This window comes from Ichthyophthirius multifiliis (assembly GCF_000220395.1).
Source record: "Ichthyophthirius multifiliis unplaced genomic scaffold scaff_1120509250937, whole genome shotgun sequence".
In the NCBI taxonomy this organism is placed as follows: domain Eukaryota; phylum Ciliophora; class Oligohymenophorea; order Hymenostomatida; genus Ichthyophthirius; species Ichthyophthirius multifiliis.
In genome coordinates this window covers 73,896-89,198 of record NW_004086359.1, presented here as the reverse complement: position 1 = coordinate 89,198, position 15,303 = coordinate 73,896, and the positions used below count along the sequence as shown (strand labels likewise).

The 15,303-nt window shown below is 17.6% G+C and overlaps 4 protein-coding genes across 4 annotated transcripts, besides 16 other annotated features; 1 reads left to right on the top strand and 3 right to left on the bottom strand. All coding sequences in view use genetic code 6, as the record gives it.

Moving 5' to 3' along the window:
- Window positions 1-194: 194 nt before the first annotated feature.
- Window positions 195-255: a microsatellite.
- A 569-nt stretch (window positions 256-824) lies between these two features.
- Window positions 825-866: a microsatellite.
- A 110-nt stretch (window positions 867-976) lies between these two features.
- Window positions 977-1,039: a microsatellite.
- A 1,228-nt stretch (window positions 1,040-2,267) lies between these two features.
- Window positions 2,268-2,318: a microsatellite.
- A 165-nt stretch (window positions 2,319-2,483) lies between these two features.
- Window positions 2,484-4,757, top strand: IMG5_115080 (hypothetical protein; the record flags this gene model as incomplete). The annotated part of the gene is made up of 5 exons (XM_004034686.1): window positions 2,484-2,572; window positions 2,650-3,330; window positions 3,376-4,233; window positions 4,275-4,497; window positions 4,570-4,757. The coding sequence occupies exons 2-5, from the start codon at window positions 3,073-3,075 to the stop codon at window positions 4,755-4,757; spliced, it is 1,527 nt and encodes a 508-aa protein (XP_004034734.1). The 5' UTR covers window positions 2,484-2,572; window positions 2,650-3,072.
- Window positions 3,332-3,387: a microsatellite.
- Window positions 3,333-3,386: a microsatellite.
- A 443-nt stretch (window positions 4,758-5,200) lies between the features above and the next one.
- Window positions 5,201-5,258: a microsatellite.
- A 522-nt stretch (window positions 5,259-5,780) lies between these two features.
- Window positions 5,781-8,426, bottom strand: IMG5_115070 (hypothetical protein; the record flags this gene model as incomplete). The annotated part of the gene is made up of 11 exons (XM_004034685.1): window positions 5,781-5,896; window positions 5,950-6,113; window positions 6,158-6,381; window positions 6,425-6,582; window positions 6,630-6,706; window positions 6,759-6,868; window positions 6,955-7,498; window positions 7,552-7,802; window positions 7,849-8,079; window positions 8,129-8,198; window positions 8,248-8,426. The coding sequence occupies 11 exons, from the start codon at window positions 8,424-8,426 to the stop codon at window positions 5,781-5,783; spliced, it is 2,124 nt and encodes a 707-aa protein (XP_004034733.1).
- Window positions 8,006-8,054: a microsatellite.
- Window positions 8,216-8,246: a microsatellite.
- A 771-nt stretch (window positions 8,427-9,197) lies between the features above and the next one.
- IMG5_115060 (hypothetical protein) lies at window positions 9,198-11,447 on the bottom strand. The gene has a single exon (XM_004034684.1). The coding sequence runs from the start codon at window positions 10,415-10,417 to the stop codon at window positions 9,386-9,388; it is 1,032 nt and encodes a 343-aa protein (XP_004034732.1). The 5' UTR covers window positions 10,418-11,447; the 3' UTR covers window positions 9,198-9,385.
- Window positions 9,836-9,911: a microsatellite.
- Window positions 9,973-10,242: a microsatellite.
- Window positions 10,270-10,314: a microsatellite.
- Window positions 11,448-12,366: 919 nt separating the features above from the next.
- Window positions 12,367-12,415: a microsatellite.
- A 1,123-nt stretch (window positions 12,416-13,538) lies between these two features.
- IMG5_115050 (Yip1 domain protein) lies at window positions 13,539-15,072 on the bottom strand (the record flags this gene model as incomplete). Its single annotated transcript, XM_004034683.1, has 3 exons — window positions 13,539-14,026; window positions 14,085-14,310; window positions 14,392-15,072. 3 exons carry the CDS (start codon window positions 15,070-15,072, stop codon window positions 13,539-13,541), a joined length of 1,395 nt encoding a protein of 464 aa, XP_004034731.1.
- Window positions 14,329-14,381: a microsatellite.
- Window positions 14,642-14,688: a microsatellite.
- Window positions 14,645-14,688: a microsatellite.
- Window positions 15,073-15,303: the final 231 nt, after the last annotated feature.

Sequence of the window (15,303 nt, the reverse complement as noted above, 5' to 3'; positions counted from 1 at the left end):
TTACAAATAAAAAAATACATTAAATTTTTAATTTTTTAACTATTAAAAAAAGGCGAATAAGATCTAGGTTTTAATAATAAAATATACAACTACTTATTTTGCTAACACTTGTGTTACAATTTTCATATCATTTCATAATACAGATCAGGAAATAAATTTTTAATATTAAGGAATAATTAAACCATTATATTTTTAAATAAAATATAAATTTTATATAAAAGTTAAAAATATATTTTAATAATTAAAATAAAAAATTAATATATATTATTTATTTATTATTTATATTTTATAATACATTTTTTATTAATATATTAATTGTTAGTTTATTCAAGTTTTTATTTAACAAATATATTTACTTAGTTTTTATTTAAGAGTTATTTAAATTTAAATATGTTTACAATTATTTAAAAATTAAAGATATTTTTTTGTCAATATATTATTAGATCTTTCATTTTTTTTTTTTATAATTGAATTTTCATTCAAATTTTATAATATAATACAATTATTTTTTTAAATAATCTTATAATTATATATATTTATTTTTCATAATATTTCTTCTTTTTAGATTATGTTTTAATATTGTAAAAAAAATGATTTCAATAATATTTGTGATTATAATTCAAAAAAAAGATTAATAAAAATTAAATAAAACTTAAATTAATTTTAATCAAAAATTTATTGATTAAAATATTTTTAAAAAATATAAAAGTATATATATAATTATTAATAAATAATATACAATTCATTATTTTCTAAAAAATCACAAAAACAAATTAAAAATTACAAGATAAAGTAAAAATTGTATCAGTTTATATATAAATTTAAAAAAATATATATAATAAATAAAAAATAGTTTATAATTAATAGATTTTAAATAAAAATGTATTAATATGTGATGTTTAATTAATTATTTTAAATATTATATATTTATTTAAAATAAAATAATTTTTTTAAAAAAAGAAGCTCTAAAAAAGATATAAAAAATATATAAAAATAAATAATATATTTATTATATTAAATAAATAAACAAATATATAATTTATTATTATTTTTTCTTAAAAAAAATATAAAAATAATATTAATGTTAAAAAAATTAAGAGATAGGGTTTTACTCATAAATTTAAATGGATAAATTAATGATAAAATGTTACAAAATATATTTTTAAATATAAAATATAGCTGTAACATTAAAAAAAATATTTACAAGGACATATAAATTACATAAAAACTTACAAATTAGTAGCTTTTATAATATATAATTAATTGCGGTTTGTATAAACTCAAACGGAGGTAAAATATATATTTATATTTTATAATTAAAAGAATTTTATAATAATAGGATCAATTGTTTAAGCGAAAAACATACAAAATGCATTAAAATCATTATCATAATAAACAGGGTTAATTAAATATAATTTATTTTTTATTATTTTAATAATATATTAAAATTTATGCATAAAAGTGCTCCTGTTTACACTTTTGCTGAAGACACTTGTTTAAATAGTGCAAATATTATTTTAACTGCTGGAAATAAGTGTTTTGCAAGTATTTTTTTTATATATTAAAAAAAGATTTAATAATTATTTTTATTTTTAATAAATTTAAAAATAAAATATAAAAAATATAAAATTGTTTAAAATGAAAAAAAAAAAAAAATATAAATATATTTTCGAATATTTATTAATAAATTAAATTAAAAAATAAATAATAAACTAAGGTTAATTTCTCTTATAGGAGATTTAGCCTATACATATTAAGGGTTAGGACTTTAAAAAATTTTGTAAGAAAACTAAATAGATTAATAATTTATGTTTTAAGGAAAAAATAAAGTAAAGATGAATCCTTTTTGTGATTTTAAAAATGAAGATGTAGAATGGATGAAAAAAATACTATTATAAAAGAACATAGTTTAAAAAAATTAATTATTTCTAATAGAGCTAATAAATTTTAATACTTGAAATTAAGTAATGAATAAATAAACTAAAATATTCTAGAAAAACAATCTTTTGATTCAAAGCATGCACTTTAATACGGGTATATATAAATTCAATAAATTTTAGGTATTTTTTTTTATAAAAAAAAAAGATACATTGATGGTATTTAAATATTTGAAGATTTAGCTAATGAAATGTATAGTGATGTGAAAATTCATGATGTTTCTCATACTTTTAATGATTAAGTTACCGATCATATTAGATAATACATTGGGATATAAATATCAAATAATTGAATTTATATAATTTATTTTGAAAAAAATAAAATAAACGAATATATAATAATAATGAAATAAATATAAAAAATTAATAGAATAAATATATTTTTTTTTCATAAAAAAAAATAAAAAAATTCAAGGGTTAAATTTAATAAATAAACTAAAAATTAAAATAAAATAAACAAAATGTCAAAAAATAAAAAAAATAAACGAGTCCATCCTGAAATAGAAGATCTAGAACATAAAAAACAATAACTGAAAATTCAATAATAAGCAAAATAAAAAAAATAACCACCATAATAAATACTTTAAAACAACTCAAATGATTAATCATCATCAGATGATACAGATGATGAATAAGTAAAACAAACAAAAAAAACGATAAAAAACGATTGAATAAATCTTAAACTATTTTTAAAAAAAATAAAAAATAAAAGATATTATCTAAAATAGGAAGGGTACCTTGGAAATGGTACGAAAATCATAAGCATATGGGCTATGATGCAGATTTAAAATAAGTATAAAAACTATCTTAAGGTAAAATTTATAAAGATTAAATTGTTAGTATTTTAAATAAAAAAAAAAGATGATAAGATAGAGGAGTTTATAAAAAAAGCTGAAAATCCTAACTGGTGGCGTATAATAAAAGACGAACTTAATTAAAAAGAAATAGTTTTAACAGATGAACAGTTAAATTTAATTGAAAGAATTAGAAAAGGAAAATTTGCATCAAAAACCATAGCTTAAACAGACGTAAAAAATTAATAAAATATAAATTAAAAAAAAAATAGTATTCAGTAGAATATGAATGGAATGATCCCTTTCCATTAAACTTTAACCCTCCAACAAAAAAGAATTTTATGCCCTCTAAAAACGAAAGAATTAAAATTAATAAATTCATGCAAGCAATATAATTTGGTAGAATAGACCTAACTAGATATCTTCCTTAACCTGAAAAAGTTGAATCTGAAGACGAGATTCCTTTATATGACGTATGGGAAAATGATAAACCTGATGAAATTTAAAAGAATCTTCCTCCAGCAATATCAGCCCCGAAATTAAAACTACCTGGACATAATGAATCATATAATCCACCAGAAGAATATTTAATGACTGAAGTAAAAACAAAAAAAAATAAAATAAAAAAACTAAAAAATAAATAGAAAGAAAAAAAAGAATGGTTGCAAACTCCTCCAGAAGAGCGTGAAATATCATTTATACCATAAAAATATGATTGTCTAAGACATATATCTTTTTATCATAATCTAATACAAGAAAGATTTGAAAGACAATTAGATTTGTATTTATGTCCCAGAATCCGTAAGAAAAAACTTGATATAGATCCTGAATCATTAGTACCAACACTTCCTAAGCCCAAAGAATTGCGTCCATATCCCACAACATTAAACATGTAATACAAGGGACATAAAAGTAGAGTTAGGGGTATTTCTATTAATTCAAATGGACAATATTTGGCTTCAGCAGAAGAAAAAGGATAAGTTTTTATATGGGAAGTATCCACAGGAAGAATTGTTTGGAAGCATTAGTTTGAAGGAATTTGCTATTCTATATAATTTTAGCCTTAATAAGATATGCTTATAATCGCTTGTGCCGAAAGTATATATCTATTTAATATAAAGAAAATCCTTCCTAGCAAAAAATACCAAGAAAACGAAGAGAGTATAGAAACTGCACAAAAAGAACATAAACTTGATATTGAACCTTAATTAAAGTGGGACTTCGAAGAATTAGGAAAAGATGACTTGAAAATAAAAATAACTTTCAATGACGAAATTAAATAAGTCTCCTTCCACGAAAAAGGTGATTATTTCTGCACAGTAGCCCCCAAAGCAAACAAAAGAAATGAGCAAATATTCATTCATGCAATTTCAAAAGGAAACTCAACTAAACCTTTCACCAAAAGTAAAGGAGATGTTGAAAAAGTATCTTTTCATCCTTCTAAGCCTATTATTTTTATTATGACTAAGAAACACGTTTTTGTCTTTAATTTATAAAAACAAGTAAACTTTTATATTATTTTATAATTTATCATTTTTTTAAGTAAACAATGAAAAAATTACTCACAGGAGCTTAATGGAATTCATGTATTGATGTTCATCCTTATGGAGATAATGTTATTGTAGGATCATTTGATAAAAAAGTTACTTGGTTTGATCTTGATTTAGGAAATACTCCTTATAAAAATCTTAAATATCATGAAAAAGGTGTTAGATAAGTAAGCTTTAGTAAAAAATATCCCTTAATGGCCTCCAGCTCTGATGATGGTTTTTTTTTTTAAAAAAAAATAAATATAAAGATCATATTTATTAATTTTTTTTTTCATAATTAAAATAAAGGTACAATTAATATTTTCCATGCAAAAGTTTACTCTGATTCTTTCGAAAATGCTCTTATTATTCCTTTGAAAGTATTAAAAGGACATAATATACATAACAGTTTAGGTGTACTCGATATTATTTTTCATCCTAATTAGCCTTGGATTTTTTCTGCAGGAGCAGATCATCGTATATTCTTATGGACATGAAAAAAAAAAAACGAGATATTTATTATTTTAAAAGTTTTATTTATTTTTTGTAAAAATTAAAGATATATTTTAATTTATCTTTTATACAAAAAAAAAATATATATATATGTATATGTATTTTCATTCTTCTTTATTTCTAATTTTATATTTTTATATTAAATAGAATTTAGGAATTAAAATATTAAAGCCTTTTACTTTATCATCACATTTATTAAATTCTATATTTTTAAAATCAAACAGTTTAAACAATTTTTTTTCATTTATTTTACATACTTATAATTAACACAACAAAAATTGGATATTCCTCTAAATAAACTTTATCAGTAATAATTTAAAAAAAATGCGACATAAAGCCTAATATATAATATACATTTTTATTATATTATATATAATAGAATATAGTCTATTTTATTAAACAATTTCTTTTTATTATTTACATTTTCAAATTATTTTATTTTTATATATATTTATTTTAATTATTATTAAAATTGTTTTATTTATACTCGAAATATAATTGATTTTTAATCTTTTTATCGTTTTTATTTTATAAATTTATGATTTAAATAATTAAACCAAGATTAAAAATTTAGTGTCTGCTTATTCTATTTAAATTTTTATTTAAGTTATGCAAATTAAATTATTTTCATTATTTTAATATTATTTATTGTGTTATTATAAAGTTTTTATTTTAGCTTACTCTATATATTTTTAAATTATTAATTATTAATATTATTTTTTTTTCCTTTTTTTTAATTTTGAATATAAATTTTGATAATAATTGTTATATATTGGGTATCAGTATATCAATATTATATTATATTTTACAATTTTTAACATTAAATATTATTTATTAATTACTAATATAATATAAATCACAAAAAAAATATATTTAAATTAATTTAATTATAAACATAGATTTTATTATTATTTATAACCTTAAAATTTAAAATCTCAGTAACGATATTTTTAAATTGCAATAAAAAAATCTACATATTTAAATTTATTAAAAATATTTTATATTATTCATTATTTCTTATTTTTTGCATTTTTAAAAAATTCTTAATCTTCTTAAATTTTATCCTTTTTCTTTTTCTCAAAATAAGATTATGATCCCTATAACCATTCTTTAGGAGGCAAATCTATTTACAAAAATTATTATATTAATGAATAAATAAATATATATAAAAGTAACTTTTTTTATAAATTTTTTCTTCTAATTAAATTCCAAAAGTCGTACAATATCTCCTGTAAGTAACATCATCTAATAAAGCTGAGAACTAAACGCATCCATATGGATATTATTTAGTTTGATCATAATTATAAACTTCATTTTCGATTCTAGTAATATTACCATTTCTAAATAAAATTAATATGAATAAAATAAATAGATATTTAATTACAAATAAAGCCAATCAAATCTTTGTTTATGTTATTCAAGAGGATTAATTAAATTATAATATTTTTTATTCATTAATTCATTAACTTTTTATTCCATTACTTCGACTAATTTTCCAATATTAGTATTATAAAGTGCTGAAACAGGAATCGATGGAAAGTCTTATTTAAGAGCATCTTTATAGTCTACTTTATTTTTAACTAAATCCATTTTATTCCAAACTTCAATCTTTTTGTTAGATTTTGTTTGATGAAATTAAAATAAAAATTACCATTTTATTACTATAAAAAGACTAATCAAACTTTAAATCTTTTAAGACTTAAAGAACAGTTTATTTTTATTATTCAGTTTATGGATGAGATATATCTCTTACATGCAAAAACAAGTCCGAGTTTTGTACTTCTTCTAGTGTAGACTTAAAAGATTCAACTTATTTTTATTTATAATTATTATTATTTTATTTGATAAAAATCTACCTAATTCATGAGGTAGATTTGTTATAAATCCTATAGTATCTAGAATTATAGCTTTTTATCCTTAAATCAATTATATTCTTATATTTTTTATAAAAAAATAAAATAAATATAGAATGATTTTAAACATACTTTCTTGAAGTTGTTGATAAAGTTTAAAATAAATTATCTTTACTTTCTACAACTTCTTTTTTCACTAAAGCATTCATTAAAGCACTTTTCCCAGAATTAGTATATCCAATCTTTTTTAAAAAAATATTAATAAACAAAATAAACATTTTTTTTTTTAAAAAAAATAAAAAAACTAAGATAATATATTTTACAATACAAGCGAAATTTTTGGAATATTATTATGTTATTTATTTCTTTTTTCCCTAATAAAAGTTTATTATTATTAAACACCAGATAAATCTTTTTTAAGTTTGGAAAGTTTTTCATCAATTAATCTTTTTTACAATTCAAGTTAAGTTTCTCCTTAACCTGAAGCTTTACCCCTTGTTGCTCTACTTTTAGCACTAACGATTTCTATATTTAATTCATTTACACTCATTAAATCTCCTTTAAAAATGCTATAAACAGAACTAAATGTCTAACCTCCATCTCTCTAGACTTTAGTTTTCATATAATTTAGGAAACTAATTTCTATTTAAAGTTTAGAAATTTAAGTTTGGGCTCTTTTGGCAAAAATTTATAAGATAATAGTGAATCTATCAAAAACTTTTATTTTTCTATCATCATTGTCTTAATATTGATTATCTTCTTTTTTTTCCATTAAACCATCATCACTTTCAACTTCCGTATCAGAACTTTATTAAGGATTTTTTTTAAAAAATGCTTCTTCTTCTTTCCCATTTACTATATTACTCCATATTCTATGATTTTTATTTTGGTTTAAAAAGAATATACATATATAAAAAAAATAAACTTTTCTAAATTCTTTTATTAAGTTGTAGTAATTTCACTATTAATAAAAACACAATCAATATTTTTATCTTTAATATATAAACCTAAATCTAATAATTTTCCTTTAGTAAAATAAGTTTTGCCTATTATTCTTTTAACTTTCATTAAAGAACTTTTTGCAATAGATTCCCTTAGTAATCTATTTTACCATTCATGTTATAAATCTGCATCTTCATCACTTTCACTTTCTAAATCAACTATAATTCCTGATTTCTTTTTTTTATAATTTAATTATATTTTTAAATTATTAAATTTTTACATAGTATGTTCCTTTAAAATATGGAGTATAAATATAATCTCCATCTTTTAAATTTGCTTCGCCTGCTAATTCCCATCCTGGATGATTTTTTAATTAATTATTGGGTTTTTTAATTCTTCCACCCGGTGTTAAATCATATTAATCATCATCATTTGCATAATTCTCATCTTAATTTTTTTCTTTTAATTCTATTTATTTTTATTCTTATTTCCAAAAAGGACCTTATTCAATCTTTTATTTTTTTTAAAAAAAAAAATTTTTATTATTTTTTTGATTTTACAGCCCAATTTAAAGATTTTGCTAAACCAATAGCTTCTTCGGCTAAATATAATTCGATTTCTGGCCCTTTGCTTTATTTATTAGAATATTTTAATTATTTTTTTTAATTCTTTTTTTTACTTAGGATATAATACAGGATGTATAATTAAACATTTAATTTCTGGTGCAAAGCCAAAACTATGTATTTGTTTTTATTTACGAAAATCTAATTATTCTTTTGATTAATATAACTATCTTGGTAAATTAAATAAGGATTTATTTTAAAATTAAATTATTTTTTGTTATAAAAACTTTATCATTTTAATTTATTTTATATATATATATAACTAACATAATTTATTATTATCTTTTATTAATTAATAATTAATATATACTAATATATTTAAAATATTAAAATAAAAACAAAAGTTTATTTAAACTATATATATAAATATATAGTTTAATGTTTTATTTATTAAATATATATATTTGAATTTTAAAAAATTTATTATAATTTTTTTAGAATTTTTTTTTTTTTTGGATATTTTATAATTTAATATTTTCTATTTATAAAAAAAGCATTTTAAGAATCTTTAAAATATTAGTTTTACATAAAAATGCGAATATTATAGATAACATTCATTAAATAAATAGTTTTATTTTCATAAAGATTATTATATTATTTAATAAAAATAAAATTATTAAATAAGTAAATATATTATATTTTTTAATAATTAATGAAAAATTAATAAGTTTTTTTTTTTTCTTTGATAAATTTAAAATAAAATAAATTAAAGACAGATATTTTATATATTATTTTTATCTTATTTTTTTACTTTTTTTATATGAAATAATAAAATATTTTTTATTTTTATAAACTAAATATATTTATGTTTAAATTATCCCAAAAATAAATAAAATATAAATTATCTTAATTTATTAATTTTTGCATTTGCATATTATTTTTTGGTTTAAAATTTATCGAATAAGCAATTTATTAATAATAAATATTTCACATTTAGTTAGTTATTATATTATTCATATAATTAACAATTAAATATTAATAATAAAAAATAAAATAAAATAAATATGAGTGGATAATCTGAACAAACTAAAATAGATTTTACATTAGAACAAAATTATGATCAAATATACGAATAAGTAAAAGAAGAATTATTGGTTTATGGATAAGGACCAACCCCTAATTTAAACAAATTAGATTTAAATAAAGAAGAAGTACAATAAATAAAAGAAAATGGAATAGATAAATTTAAAGAAATCATGGCAAAAAATATTAAGGAAAAAATGGCTGAACATCAATCTAAATTTGATGAATAACAATAAAAATTGTTAAAACAACAAATTTAAGAAACTTAAGATAATGAAAACTAAAATCCTGAAAATAATTAAGAATAACAAAATAATGAAATAAAAGAATTATAAAAATAATAAAAATAACTTTTTAATCAATAATAAGACTTATCTTAAAATAATAATGAATAATAATAAACATAAGTTAGCTAAGAAAATTAATAAGAGTAATAAAAAGAAAGAGAAGAAAATAAAAATAATAATTAAGAAAATTTTCCACAAGAATAAATAGAAAAAAATTAGTAAGAAGAAAATGCAAATGAAATAAAAGAAGAAAATCTTTAAAAAGAATAAAAAAATGATGAAGAGAAAAAAGATGAATAAGAAGAAGAAAATAAAGAAAAAATAAACTAAGAGCAAAAATAGGAAAATGTAAGCTTACAATAAGAAAATAAAAAATAAGAAAATGTAAATCTTTAATAAGAAAACTAAAATCAAGAAGAAAAATAAGAATTAAAACATAACATAGACGAAAACTAAGAATAAATACAAAATAATTAAAACTAAGAAAATCTAAACCAAGAAAATCTAAACCAAGAAAATCTAAACCAAGAAAATCTAAACCAAGAAAATCTAAACCAAGAAAATTTAAACCAAGAGAATTTAAACTAAGAAAATTTAGACTAAGAAAATTTAAACTAAGAAAATTTGAACTAAGAAAACTTAAACTAAGAAAATTTAAACTAAGAAAACTTAAACCAAGAAAATCTAAACCAAGAAAATCTAAACCAAGAAAATTTAAACCAAGAAAATTTAAACTAAGAATTAAAACAAGAAAATGAATACGATAGAAAAGAAGAAGAAAGTAAAATAGAAATTAAAGAATAAGAAATTAAAAAAATAGAGTAAGAACTATCAAATACACAAAAATAACTTTTAGAAGAAATCTAAAAATAATAAAATTAGCTTTTAATAGAATAAGAATAAAAATAAGAAACATCTTAAATAGACGAATAAATTTAAGAAACTATAGTTTAGATAAAAAATGAAGAATCTAAATAGAGCGAAAATGATTAAATCTGGTCAGATTAATAATAAAAAGACTAAGCAGAAATCATCATGGATTAAAACTATGAAAATCCCCCACAGAATTCTTTCGAAAAGTCAATATCATAATAGAACCTCATATAGAAATAAGAGTATCTATCTTAAAATTATGATTGTATAAAAGAAGAAGAAAGTGATAAAAAGATAATAAATGATGTTCGAGATTTATAAGGTATGAAAATTGGATCAATAAAATAAATAATTGCTTAAGAGGAAGGAGAAAAATATATCAATTTGTAAAAATATAAACTTTATAATACTAAAGGAGTAGTAGGTCGTTTATATAAAAAGTAAATTGAAGTAGAAAACAAAATATAGAAAATGAAAGAAGACAAATAAGAAAATGAATAAAAAAAACTATAAACCTCTGTTTAATTGTGTAAAAAATCTTAGAAAATTGTAGAAAAACTAAAACTAGAAAAAATTGAAAAAAGGACTTAGTAATTAATTGATAAACATTAGAAAGAAATAGAAGAAAGAAAAGTTTAAAAAGAGGAATTTGAAAAAAAAAAATTCCTAGAAGAATGTACATTTTAACCTTCTATTTTAAAAAAATATCAAACTTAAAGAAATATTATTGAATTTTATCATTTTTAATAACAATGGCTTGAAAATAAAGGAAAAAATATTCTTTTTTAATAATTGGATATGTAAAAAAAAGAACTCTAAAGTATTACTTTTAAACCTAAAATCAACAAATAAAGTTATTTCTTAAATAGGCCTGAAAAAGTTGAAGAAAAGTTGCTTTCAGATTATGAGAAAATTCAAGAGAAAAAGAAAATTATGTTAGAATCTAATCAACCTTTGTTTAAACCTATTATTTTACCTAAGTCCTAAAGATTAGCTTAAAAAAGAAGAGAATAAGATTGTTAATTTTATAATGATATGTTTTCTAAAACTGAAAGATACGATTCTAATTATAAATCATTTAATCTTTGAAAATGATGCTCTATTTATGTTTATTCTTTTTTTTATTTTTTGTTTTAATATTTTATTATGATATAGTATTGATTAATATAAAAAAGATTGATTAATATATTTAATTTTATTTTTTTTAAAAGATAAATTGAAAAACATTTTTATTTTATTTTTTTAACAAAAAAAAGTTGAAACTTTTAATTAATTTAAATAATATAAAAATAAATAATTATAATTTTCCTTTTAATAATTGTAAAAATATTTTTTATTTTAAAAGAATATTAAAAGCATATATATTTGTAATTTTTTTCAATAATAAATCAAAAAAATTTAATTTTTTTAATTTGCGAATTTTATATTTATAAATTAGAAATATTGCTTTATATATTTTTAAATTAAAAGATATTATTATAATTAATTTTATTTATTACTTCTATTATTAATAATAATTTTAAATATTTTTTTTTATTATAATTAATATTTATATATAAATTGTTTTTCATTCTAAATTTTTATAAGAAATATAATAATTATTTAATAAAATAAATATAATATTTTATTTTTATTCTTTTTAACTTTAAATCTTATAATTATTTTATATAATTTTTTTTTTTTAATTTTATATTTTTTTTTATCATAACTCTTGTTTTAATTATTATTAAAAAAAATGAATTAAATATAAAATTTTATAAAAAATATTTTTTAAAATTATATATAATTGAAATACATCTTAATTTAAAATATATTTTTCTATTAATTTATAATTTCTACAATCAAAAATATAAATTAATAATATTAAATTTTTCAAATTTCTATATTATTATAAGTTAAATATGTTGATAATAATAGTACGATATTTATATAAATACAAATTAACAAAATAAATATATGATATTTAGCTTTATATAATTAAATTAATTTAAATAAAATCAATCAAATAAATAAAAACTTAAAATAAAAAATATAATAAAAAAAGAGACTTTTTAAATAAAAAATTAATTTTTATAAAATGGGTTGTGTAATAGTAAAATAAAATAGTAAAAAAGCTACTAGTTAATTGTAAAAAAAATCAACTTAAAGTAATTAAAATAATTCGAGAAGAGGTTCAATGAAAAATGCGGCTCGTAAAAGTTCACTAGAATATCATAAATAGCATTCAGGTAATGAAGCAATATCTGCAAATTAAATTGCTTAATAAAAGTAATAATATTATAATTATGGCAAATAAAATAAAAGATGAAAGTTTTTTGTTTATTTTTTTGAAAAAATAAATTAAAAACAAATAAAAAAGATAATTAGCAATTATTTTTAATAATGAATAATATTAATTATAAAATATGTTATATTTTGTTAAAAGTTATAAATGAAAAAATTATTATATATATTCATATATAAATATTTTAATTTTTTTTATATATAATATTATTTTGTTTATTTAAAACAAAATATGAATTATTTTGAAATAGTATATAAATTAGATATAAAATTATTTTACATATATTTCATTTTAAAATAATTAAAATTTATTTTTAAATTCATAATATTAAAAATAAATAATTGATATAAAACAATAATTTTCTCAATCTTAAAAAATGCTTGAATAATTTTCTTATTAATCTTCTTCTTCCATATGAGAATATGATTTCGTTTAATTATTATTGTGTTTTATAGCACTTCCTGATTATTAAGAGTATTCTTATTATATATATTTATTTTTATGATCGTTTTTTTCTTCTAACTCTACTTATCCTTCTTCTAAATAATTATTATCTTAGGATATTTATTCTTCATTATATTTTTTATCTGAAATTTCATGATATTCTTAAATTGAATTATTTTATTAAATTTCTTATTCTTCAAAAGTTTAGTTTTCTGATTCTTTATATTCATAACTTGCTTATATTTTCTCACTTAAAATTTCTAAGTCTCCTATTTTTAAATAATTAGGAACTCTCCAATATATTTACCCTTAGCAAGGTCTTCTAAAGTTAATAGATTCTAGAATTTCTTGAACTTAAACATTATATAGAATATCAAAATCTTTTTAAGTAAAAGGAATTATTGCAAAATCTTAAATAAGGCTCATTTTTTCAATTTCAGTATATTATTGAAATTCTCTTTTTTTTTATTTAAGTTTTAAAATAAAATATTTTTTTTTTTTTAAAAAACTCTTCAAAATAAAATAAATATTCCTTGAAATTAATAAATATTTATTCAATAAATAATTTAAATTCATCTAAAGTAAAGTTAATTTTATATTCGTCTTTATTTTAAATCATTTTTATTAATTTATATATTGCTTTTTCTACAGAAACCTTTTTTTTTATAATATAATTATTATAATTATATTATTGTAATACTTTAGAATTTTAATAAATATCTTTAAATATAGCTTCTGCAGTAAATTTATTTTTATGTAATTTAAAATATTTAATTCTTTTTTTGACATCTAAAGGTTGTTTATCATAAGATCGAAATCCATTAAGTATCAAACACAGCTACTCATAACAATTTTCTAGATTTTTGAAAGTTTCATAATTATAAATTAAAGCTCTATCCTCTACTTCTGTCCATTTTTTACTTTCTCTTATTTATTCTAATATATTTTTTTTATTTTAAAATATTAAAAATAATTTTTATACATTCTTCTAAAATATCATTATCATCTTCTAAAGCAGTTTCTATTAATTCATTATTTTATTTAGATTCAATATCTTAATAATTACTAAGAATAGAATTTTTAAGTTAAAAATCTGTAAATCTAAATAACATTTCAACTACTAGAAGTTTATTTTCTTCAATTTTTACAAATAATTTATTAACTATTTTTTTAAAAAAATCCACTAGTTTTTTATGCTCGATTCTCATCTTTTTTATTAATATAATTATATATATATATATATATATATATATATATATATATATATATATATAATATAAAAAAAATACATTAACTTCTTTATTACTAAGTACACTCTAAATTACCCATAAAAAGTCTACTTAATAAAATAACCATTCAGCCTATAAAAGAGTTTAAATTTTATTCAAATACTTAAAGACAGACTCATTAACTTCTGGAGAATTGTAAAGAATTTTTTCATCGTTAATTAAATACAAGACCTTATCAATAATTGAATAATCAGCCAACATCGCAAATTCAGACTGTAAAGTATATTTCCTTTCTTAAAATTGAGGTGTATCATCATCTTCATCTTCATCCTCATCTTCTTCATCATCTTCGTCTTCTTAATTTTCATGTTAGATTTGTGATTCTTATTCTTAACTTTCTTCTATTTTCTTTTTCTTTTTTTGCTTTTATCCATCAGGTAAAAAGTCTCCTTCTTCATCATCTTGTTCATCTTTTTCTATAAAATCGTTTAGTTCTTCTACCTCTTATTATTGTGTTTTTCTTTTAGCATTTTTTTTCTCTTTTTTTTTCTTTTTTCTTACTTATTTATTAGTTTATAAAGTTAACACTTTACCTTTAGAAAAGCCTTCCAATAAATCAAAAAATCCAATAATTAATCTTAATAGGCATTTCAATATTTAATCTTCCAATAAACCTTTTTTGCAAAACTCAAAACCAATTCTTAAAGCCTTAATAATATCATGATGGAATATATTCTACATTAATATTTAAGCATTTTATCTTGTTTTTTATGAAGAATCTAAATTCATTTCTTTTATTAATAAAATTAATTCCAAAAAGCAATTTATTGAAGCATAAAATATTTTTATATTGAAATCTTTTTTCTTATTATTTGTAACCTATTTTTTGTTTATAAAAAATATAAAATATTAAATTTTTACTTATTAAACAATTTTAGAAAAAATTAATTAAAACTATGTCAATTATAAACT